Here is a 22833-nt window from a genome sequence, read left to right as displayed (position 1 = left end):
AATGTGTTTTTAAACCCTTTGAAGATAGGTGATTTAAAAGTTAGGGAAACTTTTATTAGTCATGTTCTAGAGGTCAAATACAGCTTGACTTGCAATATTTGATTATTTTATACATTCTCAGTACTCTTACACAACAAGAACAGTGTTTTCTTTTTTTTTTTTTAATAACTTTGAAAAAAGTGAGTGAGATCAAATGTTCATGGCTTAAACATATCTTTCTTTAGGTTTAACAAAGAAAAGAATCAGTGCAACATGCCATTGCTGAAGTTTGCCAATAGAGGACAGGCTTCGTCTTGTAGAAATGAGACTCCAGACCAGACAGCGCTAATGCTCTCTGTAGGAGGAAGGAAGTGTTTCCACTCTATTAAACTCTTCTGTAGGCTCCACACAGCACATCAGATTTACTGGACTAGACTACATGGAGTCACCAGCATATAAGATGCCAAATTTAGCTTTGGATCAGAGTTTGAGATGAATTATGTGTTCTCACTAGTTTGAAATTCAAGTTTAAAATTCAGAAGGCAATATAGTGCAGAAGAATGGAGAATAAATAAACAAAACACCTTGTTAGATTTGCATTGTAATTAAACGTCTCGTTTAAATTGCACATATAAAACTGCCTATAGGGGTTTTAGTCATGCTCACTGAAGAACAAAGGAGGAGAAGTTGCCAAGAGCTTTCATAAATCTTAAGATTTAATGCAGACGATGTTCTCGGTTGGAGCAGTCAATAGTCCTCTAACAGTCAGTTGTACTAAGAAAATGCTGATGTTTCTAAAAATAATAATACAATATTCTTTGCAAGATTGGTGTCATGTTATACCGAAACCATGATGGAAGTTTTATTTCAATTTCGATTTGTTTTGCATCAACCTATATGAGAAATCAGGGACTAACTCGGTTCACCAACTGCCCTTTGACCTCTTTCGCTCAGTTGCACATTTTAAGGGAAACGCTATAGATCACACGAACATGCAGGCCTCTCCAGACAGCGGGAAATTACACTAGAATCCTTGTATTTGTGCAGGAGCTAAAAAAAATGTGTCAGTGTTCTAATGCAAACTATCCATTGTAACTAGTATCAGAAGAAAAGCGTATCAACAACTGTGGTTTTATTAAAATGCGAAACCAGGAAAGTTCCTGAAAGTACTGTGTTCTCAGCTTGGTTTCGCATCTGAACTTTCAAAAGGTGGAGTTATCGTTTCATGTTTTCATACCACATCACATCTCTTGCCCCTTATGGTGAAACTAGCATGAGATCTCGCTCAGTTGTCAGTAAACACCTGCCTTCTCAGTGGGTCTGTCTCAAAACCAGACATCCAGCTGCATGTGGCAAACTCTGCTGATCAGGGAACAGCTGTCTCGTATTAACCTCAACTATTCAGTTATAAGACAAAGTGATGAAATGCATAAAGGAAAAAAGTGTGTGTGTGTGTGTGGATATATATATACATACGTGTATATATGTATGTTTATTAATTGTTTGTAACATATATATATATATATATATATATATATATATATATATATATATATATATATATATATATATGAATAATAAATTCTATAGCATATATTAAGTTGCTACATTTATAAATACACTATTGTTTATTGTTAATTCATTATGATAGTTCACAAACAGAACCTCACTGTAAAGTTTTTTTTAACACATAAAAAATAAAAATAATAATAATATATATTACAATCCATATATAGATTTGTTCTTGAAATGTTACATTATGTGAATACAGAATAATAACTATAAAATATATACATCATTATTATTAAATATGTGTGTGTGTGTGTGTGTGTGTGTGTATGTGTGTGTGTGCGCGTGTGCGTGTGCATACATTTTTTTAAAACATTTAAAAATGTATATAAATATACAAGCATACATGTTTTTAAATAAAAATATATATGAAATAGATTAAAATGTTAATGTACTATAAATATTGTGTATATAAAATACTAGCTTTTAAATATATACATAATTATGTTTTTTAATTATTAAGTATATATAATTTACATTTCTTTAATATGCATGCAACACTGAATTTCTGAACCTTACAAAAGCAATATATCGGTGTATATATTTGTGTGTGTATACATTTTAACGAGATGGAACATATATAAATATTTCACTTCCTAATATAGATAGATAGTATAGATAGATAACGATCGTTTTACATAGTGATAGATAGATAGATAGTTTAACGAGATGGAACATATATAAATATTTCACTTCCTAATTGTGGCTTTTTTCGTTTTACATAGTGGATATTTTGCCTATAAACACAGTAGGTCTGAGGCAAATCTTTTTCAAATGAAAACAGATGGCATGTGTTCTCCAGATGTAGCAACACACACTCTGCACCTCAGGAGCGCAGCACCTCTTGCATAAGAACAGCCTGCTGTGTTGAGAATGGACAGTGACATTGAATCACGGGTCACCCTGCTGCATGTGTGTGGTGGCGGCTCGTTTCTAGAAAGAACTTTTAAAACAAAGCTCAGCTGAGTGTTGCTAACTCTTTTGTGTGCACGTCAGACGATATAATGAGCTTATGAGAGGTAATAACATGTTGATTGTTTTTTATGACCCTTCCTGCGGGTGGGGAGCCCCGGCATACAGACAGCGTTAATACCTTTCAAAAAGCTCATAAGTTTACACAAAAGATTCAGCTTAAGTGGAAGTGCCGTTAAATCACTCCTCTGCTGCGGTGCTTTGATTTAGTGAAGGTGTTACATGTTTCACAAAATAAAACGGAGACAGCTGCACATTTCTGTCATATTGCACTATAGTGTGTCATTCTCAAAATATCAAACTGTTCTGGATGGACTTGTGAATTCATTCAAATGTGACCCTGGAGCACAAAACCAGTCTTAAGCGGCAGGGGTATATTTGTAGCAATATCCAACAATACATTGTATGGGTCAAAATCGTTAGGATATTAAGTAAAGATCATGTTTCATGAAAATATTTTGTAAATTTCCTACTGTAAATATGTCAAAACTTAATTTTTGATAAGTAATATGCATTGCTAAGAACTTCATTTGGACAACTTTAAATGCGATTTTCTCAATATTTAGATTATTTTTGCACTCTCAGATTCCAGATTTTCAGATAGTTGTATCTCAGCCAAATATTGTCCTATCATAACAAACCATACATCAATGGAAAGCTTATTTATTCAGATGATGCATAAATCTCAATTTGAAAAAAGTCACCCTTATGACTGCTTTTGTGGTCCAGGGTCAATACAAAAGATGGATTTGATTCAGTTTTTTGCCTGTAAATTCATAAGTTGTCGAAATTGAACCTGCTTTCTCAGAAATGTCTATAAAAGATGGAACTGATGTGATTCCAGGTCAGTTCGGTAGCCACATGTTATTTATATAGTTAGTGATTTCATTATTGTTTTTGTTTCATTGAAAGGATTTCAGTTAGAGCTCAACAGACTATCATATATTTTTAATCTTTTTTTTAGAGAGTTGTGACTATCTTATTTTGTCTGCTTTTGATGACACTATATAGGGAGACTAAAAACACTGTAAGCCAGTTTCATCTGCAGTCTGGTGTTTATTGCTGACAGCATTGGCTGTATGTTTGAACCACGTGACCTCTACTCTGTACCCACACAGCTGGAGGTAACGTTCCCATGTCTGCTAAAGTCAGATGGGACACAGACTAACTTTTGGGTGAATATGTTCCTGGTGGCAGTGTGTTTATTGGTATTATAAGACTGGACTTTTAAAATTCATGTTTACTTACATGTGGCAGTCAGATATTATGTATGTTCAAATTATAATATAGTTACATTACCATTAAGTGTACATATTAGGGGTCAGTAAGACTTTAAAAAAAGAAAACACTACTTTTATTTAGCAAGGCTGTAGTTCAAACAAATGCTGTTCTTTTGAACTGTATTTAAGTTTCCAAATATTTTCAACATTTAATTATTCTTTGGTGCCAAAAATTATGGGAAATATAGTTTGGTTAAGCTACAATGTAACAATTTTAACTATATTCACAATTACAAAGAAAGAAAACAGATAAGTAACATTGAATGAAATGTTACATTTTAAAGTACAAAGACTGAAATAGTATTTTCTTGTATATAATATTTTATTTACAACTTTGAAAATATTTTAATATTTTGTATTATACATTTATATTATATATAATATATATATATATATATTTGAAATATTTTTTAGTTAGCCTAAATATTTTAAATAAATAAAAATTATAATTATTCAAACATACAAAAAAAAATATTTTTTAGTTAGCCTAAATATTTTAAATAAATAAGTAGTATATGTTTTCGTATCTGGCAAGGTTTATCTATCTTATTATTATTTAACCATACATTAAATGCCATACCAAATAAATTTACTGTGAAAAGTGTTGGTTACATTACTCTAAAAAAGTAATTAAATACTAGCTGCTAATTACATAATCAATGGTGTAATCTGACTACTGTACTAATTACTCTCTCCAAAAAGCACTGCATTACTAAATTATTACCAATCACTTTCTAAATCCCATATCAGAGCAGTTGAACAATAATAACAAAAAAAAAAAAACATATAAAACTGAATAAATTACTCTTGAACTGACCATAGTATTTAAAGAGAGAAGGTTATATTAAGAATGTACATTTTAACATTAGATGTTAGATTTTGATATTAAATCCACTACTGTTTTATATAGAATTGTTCTATATAGTATTTAATGCAATTACATCAGACGTAACTGTAATTAAATTACAGTAATCCCTTTACTCTCAAAGGAAAAAGTAATTAAATTACAGTACTTAGTAATGCATTACACTCAACACTGAATGTAACTAGTTCCAACTAATTAGTTCACTTTTTTTAACTATGCATTCGACTCAGACCGTCAGGTTTTAAAGAAAGTTTTCCTCTCGTAATTCCAACTTTATAGTGCATTCAAGTGTACACCATTTTGATATGATTTGAACATCGACGAGTGTGGCAACATACCGTTTGAAATGTTTATCTTTGCATACTGCTAGAGCTTCACTTGCTACTTTAAAAGAAACTGAGTGGTCAGTTTTCAGTGTACACTATGCAGTAGACAACAGCTGTCCATTCCAAACCGACGACTTCTTGCTGGGTAGTGAAGAGTTAAAAGGTGCTCTAGTGCGTCACGCAGGTGCCTCTCTGCGCCTTATATTTCAAAGACATTCGAGAAGTTAGTGTACCCTTCACTGTGCGAAACAACATTAGCAAAAAAGAGTAGTTAGCCTTTGTTTACAAGTATATGAAATGTTTAGTAATAGGGTTGAACACGCAACCTCTAATCCCCCGACGCTGATGAACGTCGCGCGCGCATCGACCTCTCCTCCACTCCACAAACCTCTTGAGCGGAGCACACGTCCTCCACTTCAGCCGGGGTCCCCACTTACTTGTGCCCTGTTATACGCACAGGGAAGTGTCTGCGCAGGTTTTTGACCCCTGGAACGTTTTCTTCTTCGAAAGGACATTTTTTCGCGTGGATATGTGGTGGATGCTGTTTCCCAGATGGATCTGGTTTTTGTTGGGACAGTTCTGCGTCTTGCGTTTGGACTTACGCGCCAGAGCGATGCCAATGACCCTGTCCAAAGTGGTTTATTCTCACGCGGGAATGTGTCCCAACGAGATGAACCCCAACCTGTGGGTGGATGCCATGAGCACCTGCACCCGAGAGTGCGAGTCCGACCAGGTTAAGCGAAGCTGCTCCATTACAACATCTCTCTGTTTGTATCATATGGCTGTAAATGAAAGAGAAAAATTTTTTTTTTTGTGGTAATATTAGTGCTAAAATATATTACTGCAGTTTCTAGTTTTCGTAAAATTGAGACTACGGTCTCGTGGCATTTGCCATCGTCTAAACCATTTGTAGTTTTAATATGTTAATTTATAATGTAGATTTGTAACGACAATATTTTAAAGGGAAAATATGGTTAGCATTGTATATTTGAATAAATTTACAACGGTAACCATGCATAGTTTTACACCTAAGTGTCATAATTCTTGTCAGCCTATAGTAAAACTGTGGTGAAAAGTAACAAAGAGACAGAAAAATTATGAAAATATAAAAATAATAGTTTTTTATGATTAATAATAATTCTAATAACTGTTTTTTCTCCTGTTTTTTTTTTTTGTAGAAACTATGGTTAGCATTGTATTTGTATTTGATCAGATGAATATATCTATAGATAGATAGATAGATAGATAGATAGATAGATAGAAAACATGTTATTTGATATTAGCCAACACTGTCATCAAACAAAAGAAAAGATGACAGAAAAATAACAGAAAAAAAACTATATGGAGATATTCATTTTAAAAATATTTTGTGATTTTACTGTAGTAACAGTGTGTGTTTGGCTGTAACCACCATGGTAATTTTGTAAGGGTGTATTTGCAGCTTATCTTTGGCAGCAAAATAATATAATGTTAATATTATAAAAAAGCAAGTTTTTTTTCTGAACGCTAAATATATATATATATTTAGCCTTTACACTATGCTAACATTGAAAAAAAAATGGACATGCTAATAACTTCCACAAACTTTGGGCGCACTCCTAATGAGTCTTATTTTGTTCCTTCAGGACTGTGAGCCGTTCGAGAAATGCTGTCCAAATGTTTGCGGACACAAGAGCTGTGTGGCTGCCCGCTACATGGACATTAAGGGCAGGAAAGGTCCAGTGGGGATGCCCAAAGGGGTCACCTGTGACAAATTCATGTGCACCCAGCAGGGTTCAGAGTGTGAAATCTGGGATGAACAGCCAGTATGCAAGTGCCGGGACCGTTGCGGACGGGAACCCTATTTCACATGTGCCTCGGATGGCATGACCTACTACAACAAGTGCTACATGGATGCCGAGGCCTGTACCAGGGGCGTGACCCTCACCGAAGTCACCTGCAGGTACCACTTTAGCTTGTCCAACACCAGTCCTCTTCCAGCGGTGACCACCGCCCGGCCCACCACCGCCCATCTTGAGACCACACCCACGGACGTTCAACGTCCCATCATGGTCAGCAACCCAGCACACCACTTCGTGTTCGTGGGCGAAACGGCCAGCTTCCTCTGCGAGGTCACAGGAAAACCCAAGCCGGCGATTACGTGGGAAAAGCAGATCGAAGGTAAAGAGAACACTGTAATGCAACCCAACCATGTGCAAGGAAACATAGTAGTTACTAACATCGCCCAGCTGGTCATATACAACGCCCAGCTCCAGGATGCCGGCATCTACACCTGCACTGCCACAAACCAGGGTGGATCTGTGCAAGCCCATTTCCCACTCTCTGTGGTCCCTAGAGAGCAGAGCAAAACAGAGCCAGTCAGGAATTCAACGCGCTTACCTGCCGAAGAGTGTCTCAAAACACCCGATATGGGCGACTGTGGAGAGGAGAGCATGAAATGGTACTATGAAGCCAAGCGCAACAATTGCTTTACCTTCACCTACAGCCAGTGCAATAAAAACCAAAACCATTTTGATACCTACGACTTGTGCATGCTCTCCTGTGGAGCAGAGCTTGCTGCTCCTTGCTCCCTGCCTAGTGTACAAGGTCCCTGCAAGGCTTACAAACCACGCTGGGCTTACAGCCACGCACTCAAGAAATGCCAGTCGTTTGTTTATGGAGGCTGCGGAGGTAACGAGAACAACTTTGAGAGCAAGGAAGCCTGTGAGGAGATGTGCCCCTTCCCCAAGACTCACAATTGCAAGCCTTGCAAACCCCGGCAGAAGATGGTCCCGAGCTTCTGCAAGAGCGACTTTGTGGTTTTGGGACACATTTCGGAGTTGACCGAGGACCACGACTCCGGCCACGCGCTCATCACTGTGGAGGAGATCTTGAAGGACGACAAGATGGGGCTGCGGTTCTTCGGCCAAGAACCTCTGGAGGTGACGCTGCTCAACATGGACTGGAACTGTCCCTGTCCGAACATAACGAGAGCCGAGGGAACGATGATCATCATGGGGGACGTTCACAATGGCATGGCAGTGCTGCAGCCCGACAGCTACGTGGCCACTTCCAGCGTACGGAGGGTTCGCAAACTCCGTGAGGTTATCCAGAAAAAGACTTGTGATGTTTTGAAGGAGTTCAGCAGCACAAAGTACTAGGTCGCTTATGATATCTGAATCTCTGGACATCCTAAACTCGGGGCGTCAAATCCTGCTCCTGAAAGGCCACTTTCCTGCAAAGTTAGCTACAGTGAAACTCTGCTGGAAGGTGGACCTCCAAGAGCAGGATTGGACACCCCGTCCTAAACCAACGTGCCTGCCTCTCACCTGCTTTTCTTCAGGAAGCAGACTCACAAACTTGACTTGTAGAATCTACAATCATATGTCGTGCTTCCGCCACAGCATGGAGCTGCTTATCCATGGAGAGATCAAAATATGTGGATTACACTGTGTGAATGAAACATAGAACTACATATATATTAGATGATTTCATGTGAAAGTATTACCTTATTTACATCTACGTGTTGTAGTGTGAGTCCAGTTATTTTAGTCTGACTAAAAAGCCACAGATGTTGTATTAAACCAGTCTTTCTACCTGTCTCAGAACAAATGCCTCAGTGAACCTTCAGTGGAAACAGGTGGTTAAACGTTACTAACCTGAAATTTTATTTATCCTTCATGAAGATTTTATTAAAGCTTAAGTGTGTCAGTTTGGAATAAGCCTAATAAGGGATCGTAGCATGAAGATTCTAAATTCTCTAAATTTAACCTGTTTTTATATTGATTCCCTGGAAAAGTGTAAACAGAAGTGCACATTGCTAATTTGAGAAGCAAAAATGGTTAGTAAAGAGTAAAGGGTTAGTTCACCCAAAAATGAAAATTCTGTCATTAATTACCCACCCTTATGACGTTCCAAACCATTAAGGTTCAGATAGTTCAGACATTCAGAAATTTTTAATGAAATCCGAGAGCTTTCTGACCCTGCATAGAAAGCAACGCAAATGACACGTTCAAAACCCAGAAAGGTAGTAAGGACATCGTTAAAATAATCCATGTGACATCAGTGGCTCAACCTTCATTTTATGAAGCTACAACAATACTTTTTGTGCACAAAGAAAACTAAATTAACAACTTTATTTAACAATTTCTTCTCTTATTTCTGTTTTCTTTGTGCACCAAAAGTATTCTTGTAGCTTCATAACATTTTACTATTTTACCGATGTCCTTACTATGTTTCTGGGTCTTGAACGTGTCTATGGAGGGTTAGAAAGGGTTCTGTGTTTAGAAGATGAACGAAGGACTTACAGGTTTGGAACGACATGAGGGTGAGTAATTTATGACAGAACCCAAAAATATTCACTAACTATCCCTTTAACATTGGTTTCACCAATAGCTCTTTGTCCAACCAATGGGGGAGCATTCTGTCAATTTTGCAATTTTTTTTTTTGGTGGCGCAGAAATTACACACTTCACCTTTAATTATAAAGCCATGTCATTCTTAAACATTAAAAAAAATGACATGTTAAATACTCTTGCACCTTATTTTAATTCATAGTTGTTGTTTTTTGTGCTGTAAAATCATTACACTCTTTCCCCCTATATATACTCTTACACAACAACAACAAAAATAAAAAAAAAAAGTACTACTAACTACCTTCTACACAAAGTTATGTTTTGTGTTTTCTGTCAAACCATACAATGGCAAACGTATAATCAGTTTAAAACTATTATTTTAAGAGCAGTTGATAATGTATTAAAAGTTTATGGAACTACACCCGAGAGGCGATTAAAGTCATTTCCAATCAAATCCTGGGTCGTTCTTGTTGTGAAACCTTCCGCAAGTTGTGAGCTTGCCTAGCTGTGGTTATGGGGCTTCGTGAGGCGTTTTTGAATGAGCTTTGATAAGGGGGGACATACTTTATGATAGAGCAGCGATCCCACCCCTCCATCCCTATGGATTCTATTGTCAGTCAGTCCTGGCCTCGGTTCTGGAACAGGTCACATTCCAGCTGTTCTTTGGTGGGAAGTGTTGCGGCTAAGGGGGATGGGGGGCCAGTCTGATCCCTTGTGTTGTGTCTGGGTCTGGGACTCTCTCCTCGGCTCCAGACCTTTCATGTGAGAACCTCCGCCTCCCCCCAGCCGCACAGCCCTCTCATCTCCCCAGCTCCAACTCCAGCCAAGCTGTGACCCTGCATGGGAGGGGAGCCAGCACACACCACTCTCTGTTTTAAAGGCACGGCTTTGAACTTTTGACTGGAGCTGGATGGGAGGGAGAGGGATAACACATGCTTTTTCCCTAGGGTGGGCCTCTGATGGCTGCTACCTCAGGCTGGCTGACAGGGCCTCATCCATGACCCCGTAAGAGGCTAATGAAAAGAATGAAAAGAGCGAGGGAGAGAATCAGAGATGGGATTGGCTGGGGGGTGGATGCTGGGAATGCGGAGTGGGGAAGTTTCATTAAAACTGTTGACAAGTGTCAAGTGAAGCACTCGGGCTCAAGTTCAGCGGGCAAAAAACAGAGCTTGTTGTTTTCGAGTTTGCTAACCACTAGTTATGAATATGCTAGTGAGACTGGACACTCATTAAGTGGCACTGTAAGTGCTTGTTCAAGATTTGGGGAAACGAAATGTAAGTTTAAGAACTGGCCATATCAGTCACCTGATAAACTGAATATCTGGGGGGAGGACATGCTCCCCTAAAGTCATCTGTTGTAGTTGGAACAATCTCAGTTTAAGTTTAGGATCACTTTTACATCAGAAAACCAAACTAAGGCCAACAGCAGTACAAGAGATGATGAAATACATGCTCTCGTGTTATTCCTTAGATATCTTCTGCAATGCTAATCAACCCAAAATGTGTTTCTTTAGCTCAACAGGAAGAGCAAAGTGCAAACAAGATCATGGATTCCATTCCCAGAGAACACGTGTTTATCTTGAATGCTCTATTAGATGCTTTGGATAAAAGTCACATGCTCTGTCCGTATTAAAAGACTCATAACAACTTATTGATGAAATCACTTACTGAAATTCACCACAGCATCCAGAGTTTCAGGCAAAATACTTTAGCTACCACAGGTTTTGTTGATATTATACAACCATATGCTAAATGCTAATTAAGATCTCCTTTAAACGGGTATAAAGATTGGCAAATCTGTTCTTTTGTTTAATTTATATTAATGTTTTTTTATTTTAATTTTTTTAATCTTGTATCTAATAGTTCATTATAGTAAGTTTTATTGTACTGAAAGTAATAACTGGTGCTTTGGTGGAAATTATATAGTTGGGAAGTTTTGATTGTTTGGTAGAGACACTGACATCTACTGGTCAGCATTGGAAATTATTAAATTTTTTGAAAATATTTTTTAGAAATATATATATAGTTCAAAGGTATGGGGTCAGTGAGACTTTTTGTAAGAAATAGTTTTATTCAGCAAGAATGCATTAAACTGATCAGTTTAAAGTGACAGTAAAGACATTTATAATGTTACAGAAGTTTTCGGTTTCAAAAAAAATGCTTTTCTTTTCAACTTTTGCATTTATCAAAAAATATTAAGCAACACAACTGTTTTCATCATTGATAATAAAAAGAATTTTTTTCTTGAGCAGCAAATCAGCATATTAGAATGATTTCTGAAGGATCGTGTGACACTGAAGACTGGAGTAATGATGTTGAAAATTCATCATTACACAAAAAAAACAAAAACTAATATAAATAACAATATAAAACAACAAAATACATCCTAAATTGCAATAATATTTCACAACATTACTGTTTTTACTGTATTGTGATCAAATGTAGTCTTAGTAAATATAAGAGATAAAAACAAAAACAATTTAGGTTTCCAACTAAAAAACTTAGTTTCAATGGCAGGTTGTAGTCTTCGTAATAGTGGACTGGTACAATTTCAATCGAAAGCAACTAGACTTTTCTGGCATTAGGATAAGATTTGCAACACTGCCTAGGTGAAACAATTTGACCCCCGCAGTCTTGCTTTGGAGGGCCTCATGCACTTGACTATGTTCAAGTACTTGTGCTTCAGATTTTCCCTCCGTTCTTATTCCTCTCGCCTCAGAAGTCACTCTCAGGCACTTTTCTTTGGGGTCCATTGATTTGCGTGCTCTGACAGGGGCATTCGTTTCTTCTCAAAGTAAATTATGCAAATGAAATGTCTCATTCTGTATGCAGAAGTGGGCGTGCATATGGTCCATTGATGGGGGATGAGATTCCCACAGTGATCAGGAGTCTAGTGACGTCCCGTATGGGTGGGAGCCCCCACAAATAGACAACTGATGTACAGCATCAGAAATCAAGACCAGTTGCTTTCAGCTGAATTTATCTGACACTTACTGTCTATAATCTGAAATGCTTTATTCATTTACTACTGGTATTTCATTCATTCATTCATTCATTCATTCGATAACTCTACTCAAAGGTAGTTCTGCTGACTTTATACTTTATACTATCTAGTATTTTTAAGAAAATAGTATGTGGAACAGTACGAATCATGTAAACATTTTAAAGGAATAGTTCACCCAAAAAAGAAAATTTTGTAAAAATGAACTCCGTCCAAGATGTAGAAAAGTTTATTTTTCTCTGCAGTGAATGAGTGCCGTCAGAATTTATTTTTTACTTCTCATCGTGACATTTTTCTTTTCATGACAATAAAGCACAGTTCCCATGGTTGTAATGCAAATAAATCTAAAATTCTCAGTATTGTAATGCACAAAGTTGTATTTTTTTTAGATGTTTACTGAATGGAATCTGCAAATAGTCCAAATAGCTGAAAAAAACATCACAATAATGCACAAGTAATCCTCATGACCCCAGTCTATAAAAGTAACATCTTGTAATGTTTTTTTTTAATTTATTTATGTTTTTTTTTTTTTTTTTTACTTTTAATAGTCAGTGCTTGATCTGTGCATATTTCTCACCTGATTAAGACAAGACGACTTTTCACTGGACAAAGCAATATTACAGATAGATTACATATTTTAGCTGAAAGCAAAGATTTGAAGTTAAAAACTTCTGAATTATAGATTTGTTTACAGTTATTATTATCAGCTGTTTAGACTCTCATTCTGACGGCACCCATTCACTGCAGAGGATCCACTGGTTAGCAAGTGATGCTAAAGACCTGAAAGTCTCTACATTTTCAGCAAATTTTTTATTTTGGGGTTGAGGAAGAGTATATTTTCAGCAAATTTTCTTTTTGAAAACATTGCATTTTAAATTTTCCCACTTTGTCTTAAAACAGTTTCACTCTTATCAGATCAAATTAAAAATCAATCTTTCAGTAGCTGATAGATTAGCTCATGTTTTCAGGGTCACTGAATCCTCCACTAGGTGGCGCAATTGCACCAGTGCATGTGTAATTTATAGAAATGGCCGTGTGTCTGTAACATTATATCCAGTTGGGTATTCTCATTAACTGTCTTTGAGCTTATGATTGTATGTTACACTGTCATAGGCTTTCACATAAATTATGCAATGCATATTATCATATTGAGCTGACACTACATGCATCTTAAAAATTAATGATTAAAGTTGATGAATGAACAAATTAAGGTAAGAATGAATGATTCCCACTGCCATAATCAATGTCTTACGAGTTTCCAAACCAATCTCGTGGGTGAGTGAGCATTATAATGGGATATTACCATGCTGCAGTCTTTTTTCCAGAAGAATCCTCCGCTTCAGTGCTTAATTCATCAATAAGGAATAATTTATGTGCAAGCTTAATGGGTCAGCAGCTTCTTTTAGAAAGCTGGCTGAAGTGGATAGTGGGAAATCTAGAACATGATACACCTAATCTGATTCCTGAAATTATATTGAACCTCTTGCAGAGTCATCTACATGCCTTAAATATGTCTAATGTAGTATCGATTTCAAACACGACTGTCATATGACTGTGAATATCAGCCTAGACAAGAACATTTCAAGATCATATTTCACATTCAAAAGTAGGACAATATGTTGGCCTTAAAAGAAAATGAAACTGATTTTTAGGACCATTAATATGACATTTTTCTTTTCATGACAATAAAGCATGTTTCCCCACATTTCCCCTGGTTGTAATGCAAAGAAATCTAAAATTCTCCGTATTATAATGCACAAAGTTGTATTTTAATTGTATTTATTTATTTTTTTAAATGTTTAATGAATGGAATCTGCATTTAATTTATGATGATTTCAATAAAAAAAACACTGTATTATGAAACATTATTTAATGCATAATAGAGTAAACAGGGTATTCTGTCTACTGTATTTTATATTTAAAAAAATACAAATTAAAAAATACTACAGTAAATACTATAATAAATAAAATAGTAAAATACTCTAAATAGTCTATTAAGTAATAATCATCATCATCATCATCAATAATAATAATAATGTCCATATATTGCTTAAAAGGTTCTTCACAAGCAATGTCATATAAGAAACATTTTGGGTTCCACAAAGAACCATTTAGTCAAAGGTTCTTTAAAGAACCATCTCTTCCTTAACTTTTTATAATCTGAAGAACCTTCTTTCGCCACAAAGAACCTTTTGTGAAACAGAAAGTAAATTCAAAAGTTAAATTATCTAAACATAAACACAAAAAAAAAAAAACGTTCTTCTATGGCATCGTGAAGGATGAAAATATTTTTCTTACATTTTTTTCCCTTCCTTTTTTGGATGAAATGTAAACCAGGCACGTTTTTCGTTTATTATTTTGTTATCATTGCCATATGTTTTTTTCATTTTGTTTAGATACTTCATCGTGTATGTTTTGGATGTTATAAGCCAATATTCTCTGATCCAGCTTGTTTTCTATAAGATACTGATATCTCCCTTCCTCTTGTTGTAATGCTAAACAAATAGCACAGATGGCCAGCAAACTCCCCTTTGTAAATGGATGATCTTCTCAGGCCGTCATCGCATCCCTGCTCTATAATTACTTTCAGCCGGTAGCAAGTGGGAAGAGATAGACGAGAACACTGTAATAACCAATGTGAGGGAGTAATCTAGTGCATAATCAACTGCATAAATCAGCTACCTCATTGATTCGGATGGCAGAATGTGTGTCCGCCGCTCAGCCTGGCATTGTTGGGCCAAAGTGAAGCCCATCTTTAGCGTTTAACACATAACTCTGACTTTCCACCGACCCCAGCAGCCATCGCTATCATAAATAAAGCGCCTCTCCGCACACACATGCAATATTATTTGAATTTGTCACAGTATGACACAGAGTCCATTCCCTTAAAAGTCATGGTTGGCTGTGCAAAATGAACTGACTGTCAGGCCTCACGGAGAGACGTTATTTATTGCGCTCCTATAACTTAGGTGTGTTTTCCTTCCAAGGTAAATCTCCAGGGAACAAAAGCAAGGTCTCCTTTTGGGTATGGAGCTGAAAAAGCTGTGAGAACATTCTCTGAAGGGAATGACATCATAATGGCTATTTTCAGTCGTCTCTCTGGGTGTTTAGGTGCAATTTAGGAGACCTTCACATCACAGTCACCCTCACCAGCGTATTTATGATTAATATTGCTAGTAGCAGGTGACTAATAGGCATTTTTGCATGTAAATTTATTGCAGTGGAGCCATTTCATGTTGATGTGGAATCGTTACACGACTCATGGGGATTTTATCTTCATCTTAAGGGCTGTTAATTCCAAAAGGACGATAACTATAGCTATAAAGTTCCCAGAATAAAACTGTTATGATTCTATGAGAATGGTGAAGTCCACACCACCAATGACATAGAGGACCGATATTGTTGGAATCACTTTCATAACCTTTTTTTTTTCCACCAGCTTAACGATAAAACGTTGACAGCCAATCAGAATCCACTAGAGCCTGAGCATTTAAACCACCATACGGTATAACTGTAATGTGTGCTCATAATAAACATAATGTTATAGTCCGCTGTTGTGGATGCTTAATGTAATTCTCGTTGTAGTTATGTTTACAGGCTATCGGTCTTAAGACTTGTTCACACCAACAACGATATTAGCATCTGCACTAAAGGCCTGTTTACACCAAAGACGGTAACTATAGAAAACGATAAAGATATGGTTCTAAAAATCGTTCTCGATATTACAGAGCAGCAGAGTACTCACCACAGCTATAACGTCAAAAGTACAGAGAAACGGTATCTTTGGAATCACTTTCAGAACGATTGTTTACATCCTGGGAATTGATGGGATTATTTGAAAGTGCTTCTTCAGAATTTTCATTAGGAACTTAATTTATAAGAGAATTCTATATCATTTTGCACCAAAAACCTTATTAACGTTTTTTTTTTTCTCATGGGTAGCTACAGCAAAGCAAGACTTTGAGTTTGAGGAAGGATCATTCTGAGGGTGTTCTGATCCACCAGACGCTGAACAAAAGGCAATTCTGTGGAGTGGTGTTAGCTCTACACCCCCATGTGAATTACTGTGCCTGTCCTCTGTCCTTTTGTATTCGAGCTGAGAACAGAAAGTCATAAATTTTGTGAATTTATAGCATCCAATTAAACAAGGAAAGGTGGGAAAAGCTTTATAGACTGCCAAAAATGAAAAAGGCTCACTGCAACAGAATTTAAATGTTGATGACAAAGTTTGAAAATAAGATGAGATGGGGGAAAAATCTATATTGGTGTCAAAACTGAATCATTAAAACAAGATTAATTCACTTGAGAAGTACTTTTGTATTACCTTATTAATGCTAACCTCATAAAATTCTGTTTGATTTATGCTTGAAACAAGAAAAAGGAAACACTTGCCAGTCTTAATATCTTATGCAATTTGCTTCTCAAGTAGCGGTATGTTGTTTTAAGGATATTCATATAGCTCTACTAGAAAATAAGACAGAAATACTTTCAGGAAATAATCGTTTAAAGTGTATTGCATGTACAGAATATTTTCTTCTTGTCTGAGCACTACACTGTATAGAAAACCCCAGCAAAAGATGAGAGATGAAGGGAATGTCACATCAATTAATTTTCTTAGAGCGCTTTACAGAGATTTTGCATCCTCCTTATTTTGTTTAGGAAACAAACAGAGGTCCTTATCCAGCTCAGACTGAATAAATCAAGTAAAAGCAACAGTTCAGTTATATAATATAAAGATAAATTGAAACAAAGATGTTTGCAGTTAAATTCATCAAATGCTGAATTAATCAGTTTCTCTGGTTGTGTTCTGTCAACAAAGCCATAATTAGAACAATAAGGAACAACTTGTTTTAAAGACAAAATATAGTGCTGTGACATGCAGCCAATTTTTATTTTTACCCTGTTCAAGAAGCTGAGGCATAAATTACCATGGCACACTCAGACATCTACAGAAAATACAGTTATCTCATTCAAACCATGTCTGCCCACTGAGGGAAAGAAGCAACAGCTAAATATTCATGCCGTTTCATTGTTTATATGTGGCAACAGTGAGCTTTAAATAAGATAAGAGTGTGGATGTGTGAGCAAGAGAGCAAGAAGGAGAGAGTAAGAAAAACACAATAATCACATTGCCATACACAGGCTCCACCATCCTATACAGAAAATAATCAGTTTGGACAATGGATGGATGATATAATACATTAAATAATAGATCTAAATTGTGTGCACAATTGTTTATTGTTTTATTTATATAATTTTTTCATCACTATTAATGCAATAAATCAATTGAAAAATTTTGCACCACTATTTATTGTATTATTTATCTGGATATGCTGTGCATATATGGAACTTTAAAGTCCTACTTTAAAGGAGTTGCTTTAAAGTCAGCAGGAAATGGAAGTTGTGATCAACTTTTTTTGGTCACACTTTATTTTAAAGTCCAGTTCTCACAAGCCATTAACTATGACTTTTGCTTCAACAAACTCCTTATTTGTGACTTATTAATAGTTAATAAGGTAGTTGTTAAGTTTAGGTACTGGGTAGGATAAGGGATATGGTCATGCAGAATATGTGCTTTATTACTAGGCCTACTAATAAACAACCAATATATTAATAATAGGCATGCTAATAAGCAGCTAGATAATAGTGAGAATAGTGAGTCCCTATACTAAAGCGTTACCATATTTTGACATGTATCCGACTGAAACAGCTTCTTGAATGAGAAAAGAAATGTAGGGTGGGACTTCATTTTGTCCACTGGGAACTGATTGGATCATTGCTGGAGGAGAGTATTGCGCCAGAAAAGAGAAGAGATATCATTACAAGGGGGAGGGGGATTTTTTTATTTGTATTAATAAAAAATAATGATGTGCATGGATAAATCATTTATAATAACATTGCAATATTCCATAAAAACAAAAACAAAAAATACATTTTTGATTTCATGGTGACTTGAAGACCCAGCAAGTGGCTTACTGGTGTCATATTGTTTTAAATATCCACAAGAGCTGATGTATGCAGGTATACGTGCAGTGGCCGGGTGAGTAGGAGTCCTTGCTGTGTTGTCAGCACAGAGAAATGCGTGGAACGTGTGTACAGAGTGTTCCCTGGCAGCACCCCCACATTCTGAGCTGTGCGGGCCGAGGCAGCTGGGACTATTATTAGGCCTTGAGTAAATCTGATGCTGCCCTGGCCATGTTTGGGACCTCAGGACTGACGACGGTAGACAGGGTGCTGGGTTTCTCTTTCCATCATGCACGGAGGTGAGGACACACACAGGGCTGGATATTTATGATATAATATGTAAACTGGCGAACACATATTTTAAATGTTTTGCATTGATTTGTTTAGGTTATTAACTTTGCAAATAGTATATACCTCACCAAGAGTTCTTTACACCATTGGTCCCTTATCACAGACAAAAATGGTTAAACATGTGGGACTGTAGAGAGCTGAAGTGATGACACACAGTATTTTTGTAGGCCAACCCAGACGATTTTTCCACTGGGTTTTCGATTATTGCAGAAAGTAAGCTCTGTGACCAACAAAAGTTTATGACTCATGTAAGTTTGGTTCTTCATGATAATCTTAAAGACTTGATGACTTGGATGAATTCTGAAGCCTGAAGGCAATCGGCAGAAGTCAAAAGTTAAATGTAGGTTATAAACGAACTACACCACAGTCACTCAACCTCACCTTCATTAAGCTTCCAAAAACTCTTTCCGTTTTCATTTAAAAAACATGTTCAAATAGTTTGCAAGTGTGCGATTGTAAACAAGATGAGGCTGTGAAAGCAAACTATTAAGTAGATGAGCTTCCTGTTCAGTGTGATGATATTTAATGTCCCAATAAAACCTCAGTAGTCCCATTTAGCAACTTGTTAACCATTTTCAAGCTTTAAAAATCACAACAGGGTATTACTGATGCATTTAATGTTGTAAAATAAAAATGAAAAAACTATAAGTGCAAAAAAAAAAAAAAAAAAAATGATTTCAGGACTTGATTTTTGAAATAAAAAAAATTATTTCAGGACAATGATTTCCAGGTTTTGGTCTGCAAAAATACATCATCTTGCAGCACTCCATTGGTTTTTGTTCAAGAAACTATGCCCTGACACCTTCATCGTAATATTATTCTTTATTACATTACTCTTGATTTAGCAGATGCTTTCTTCATTCTATCTACAGTTATTTATGGTAACTTTATAACCGGTACATTCCTCTCGAAGCAACCAAAGGAGTTGAAATATCAAAACTGTACAGTTCATCAGTCACCCGTTTTGGGTCACCAGCACCAATTTTTTGAAGGCAAAATGGTTTGCACCTGCAATGTTTGGGTTATCAACTCAGATCTTTCATCGTTAAACCAACATAACCTACTTTTCTGAATCTCTATGGTGGCTCAATGACAAACCATAAGTGGTTTGACTTCCGCTCACTTCCGACAGAAATGACTTTAGAGGATTCCCATTTTATTTAATTTTAGCCCAGTACAACACCTGGGCGAATTATTGAATGCAATCATCTTTCTCTGCTTCAATACCAGCTCAAAAACACACAAACCAAACCTCCTTAGTCCTCCAGCACATAGATTTTTCAATATGCATCATATCAAGCAAATGAAAACAAGCACAATCCACACTGAAACAGCAAATTAGTTTTATGAAGCACTGTTATCATGCAGTAATTATATTTTTCATCCTAAAATGATTTTACTCCAAATGCAATTAATAGTACTTCTGACAAATGTACATGACATTTAGTCATATCAGTGGCCTAAAACAAGCCGTTCTATGCTACACAACACGCTTTCATGGTGGCCGCCATGTTTATATCACAATATTTGCATTATGTTTTTGCAATAAACATCAAATTTCAGACAAGCTTACCTCAAACTGCACAATTTCAACTTGCGGGTAGCTGAAACATCTCATGAACACTCCGGGTGCTCCAGAGCTGATGGAGGCAGTAGAGAGGTCAATGCTCCCTAATGTTCAAGAAGGAGAAACAAGCATAAAATACTTAGTATATCTGAAATCACATGCTTTCTGAATAGGCACTTCGTATAAATGTGTGTGGTATGAATGTAGTCCAGACTTACTACATTCATCATGTTGTCATTGTCACATGACCTAAGATTGTCCATTGCATCGCTTGACTGCCTTTCATAAATCCTCACCCGTGGCCTCATGGAATAGTAAATCTAGGCACACTTCAGAATCTCACTGGAAATAGTAAAGGTCAGTCAGGCACTTTTTGCTTACCGTGTTATGAAAATCAGACATTCACTGTTCACATGTATTTTTGCCTACTATATAGTAGGGTAGCATGCAATTTCGGATGCAGCCTATGTTCAGAATTGAATACCAGCTTACAGTTTACAATTTACTGTATACTGCACAGTGTACACTTAATAGTGTGTAAAACCATACATATTATTGAAGAGAAAATGATTCAAAAACATACATATATGTGTTTAAAATGCCTACACTTTTCACAAAGTACATTTTTACATTTTTGGAATAAAATTCTAATTGCTGTTTAATTTCATAGCATTTTGACATTTTACAGTATGTTTTCTAAACACTCACAATTAAGTAATATCTCACACGTTTATACATTTTCAAAATTTAATTTTTTTAAATAATTTATAAAATTACATATGATTCTACAATAATATTTACCTTGATGTTTCTTATATAATTGAAAGCTATAATCCAATTTTTTAATGACGGATTATCATAGTTTGAGACTAATATTCCGGTAAAAACAATAAAATCTATACATAACAGGCAGTTGAAGATAGAAAAAAAGTGATTTTCAAGACATTTTAATGTGATGTTCATATAACAAATGTTAGTTTTAATAAAAATTCAAGCCTTAGGATATAAGGCTTAGGATAGAAACACCAAAAAATTGCTACTGATTCCCTGGTTTCTAGAAGTACTTCAATGGATTTTGCTTTGCTGGCAGAGGAAAAACAACCCTAAGGAGGGATGTGCACTTTCCATTTCACTGCAGTCTGCTTCAGTGTGTGTGTGTGTGTGTGTGTGTGAGCACATGCATGTGCATGTTGACTTCACACCACATCACATGCCACCTTCTCCCAGGCTGATCGCTCCATGCATTAATCTCATAGTTAAAAGACAAACAGATTAAAGTGGAACTGGAGGTTTGAGCTCTTGAGAGGATCCCAGGGCAATATCCTGTTCCGATGAATCTGAAAGGATAAGTATCCCGGAGAATCGCACTACACGTTGGCACGCAACCTACCAGCCATCTGTCATGAAGAGCACCTCAGCAGCCCTGCGCATTACCACGTACATTCTCTCTGTTTTTCATTTCAGAGCCGCCTGAGGGGAAATGAAAGAGGGTCCAAAAAGGACAAGCTGTTCCTGGGACAGGAATTAGAGACGCCACACAGTGAAAAAGTGCCATATGTACAGATTTCAGGCCCCACACATGGAAATTCTCCATATTAAAAAAAATAAATAAATAACAAACAAATAACAAACACAATAAAAACAGAGATTGTAATTAATAACATTTACTTTTAGTAAACACAGAACTAACATTTTCCATTTAAAAAAAAATAAACAAAACTGCTGTTAAAATCAATCATTGAAATGTGTAACTGCAACAATATGCAAAATTATTGAATTAGTCTTAAAACCATATGATTTCGACAACTGATAACTCACACACAAAATACATTATAGTTGGCACATACTTAGGTATTCTGTTTGTTTTTTGTTGTTTTTTTGATGTTGATGTTGTTGTTTTTCTTGTATTTGTTCATGGTTTGTTTGTTTTTTAAGCTTTTGACAGATGATTTCGCAGTAAAATATCATTCTGTTTGATGAAATGTACAACCTTTGACCTCGGCACCAAAATATATGGAAAGTGTTTACTTCTTCCTTTCAAATGTTAATAACCTTGTTTATTTATTATTTTTATTGTTAGATTTTTTTAATAGCTGTAAACTCTAAATTCTTAATTAGGTTATTATAACTTACTGGTTCCAATTTATAAGTAATATAGGCCTATTATCTAACGCCAACTAAAAATGACCAATATTTGTTACAGTATTTATTAATCTTTACTAACATTATTTAATAAAAATTGTTAGTTAATTGTTAGTTTGTCACAGATAAAACTTTTGATTTCAATAAAATTAAAATAAAGTAACATTAACTAATATAAATGGTTTCGAAAGTGTTTTTAATCATTGGTTCATGAAACTGTTTTGCGAAGGTTCTTGAGTTGTTTTTGTTAGTCAGTCAGCAGCAGGGTTGTTATTATAGTTAACTAAAACTGAAATTAAAACAATTAAAAAATAATGTTACTTAATATAAAATAAACGTTTGCTTTAACTAAAATTAAAATGAAAATATAAAAATAAAAACTGAAATTGTTAATAAAACCGTAATAGTATCTCTGCCGTTATCTCTGAAACTGTTAAACTACAAACATATTTCTTATCCGTGCGTAAATGAGTTCTCCTGTTT

General features: G+C 35.8%; 1 protein-coding gene across 1 annotated transcript; it reads left to right on the top strand.

Moving 5' to 3' along the window:
* The first annotated feature begins 5077 nt into the window (after positions 1-5077).
* On the top strand, positions 5078-9560 carry LOC109052625 (WAP, Kazal, immunoglobulin, Kunitz and NTR domain-containing protein 2-like). The gene is made up of 2 exons (XM_019070042.2): positions 5078-5724; positions 6617-9560. Exons 1-2 carry the CDS (start codon positions 5521-5523, stop codon positions 8129-8131), a joined length of 1719 nt encoding a protein of 572 aa, XP_018925587.2. The 5' UTR covers positions 5078-5520; the 3' UTR covers positions 8132-9560.
* Positions 9561-22833: the final 13273 nt, after the last annotated feature.

Source organism: Cyprinus carpio, chromosome B3, assembly GCF_018340385.1.
Source record: "Cyprinus carpio isolate SPL01 chromosome B3, ASM1834038v1, whole genome shotgun sequence".
NCBI classification, from domain to species: domain Eukaryota; kingdom Metazoa; phylum Chordata; class Actinopteri; order Cypriniformes; family Cyprinidae; genus Cyprinus; species Cyprinus carpio.
This window is presented reverse-complemented; position numbering and strand designations above follow the sequence as displayed.

Coding starts and splice junctions, on each gene's coding strand:
- LOC109052625 (XM_019070042.2), top strand. CDS start 5,521: ATGTGGTGGATGCTGTTTCCCAGATGGATCTGGTTTTTGTTGGGACAG. Junction 5,725..6,616: donor GAGAGTGCGAGTCCGACCAG/GTTAAGCGAAGC, acceptor TTGTTCCTTCAG/GACTGTGAGCCGTTCGAGAA.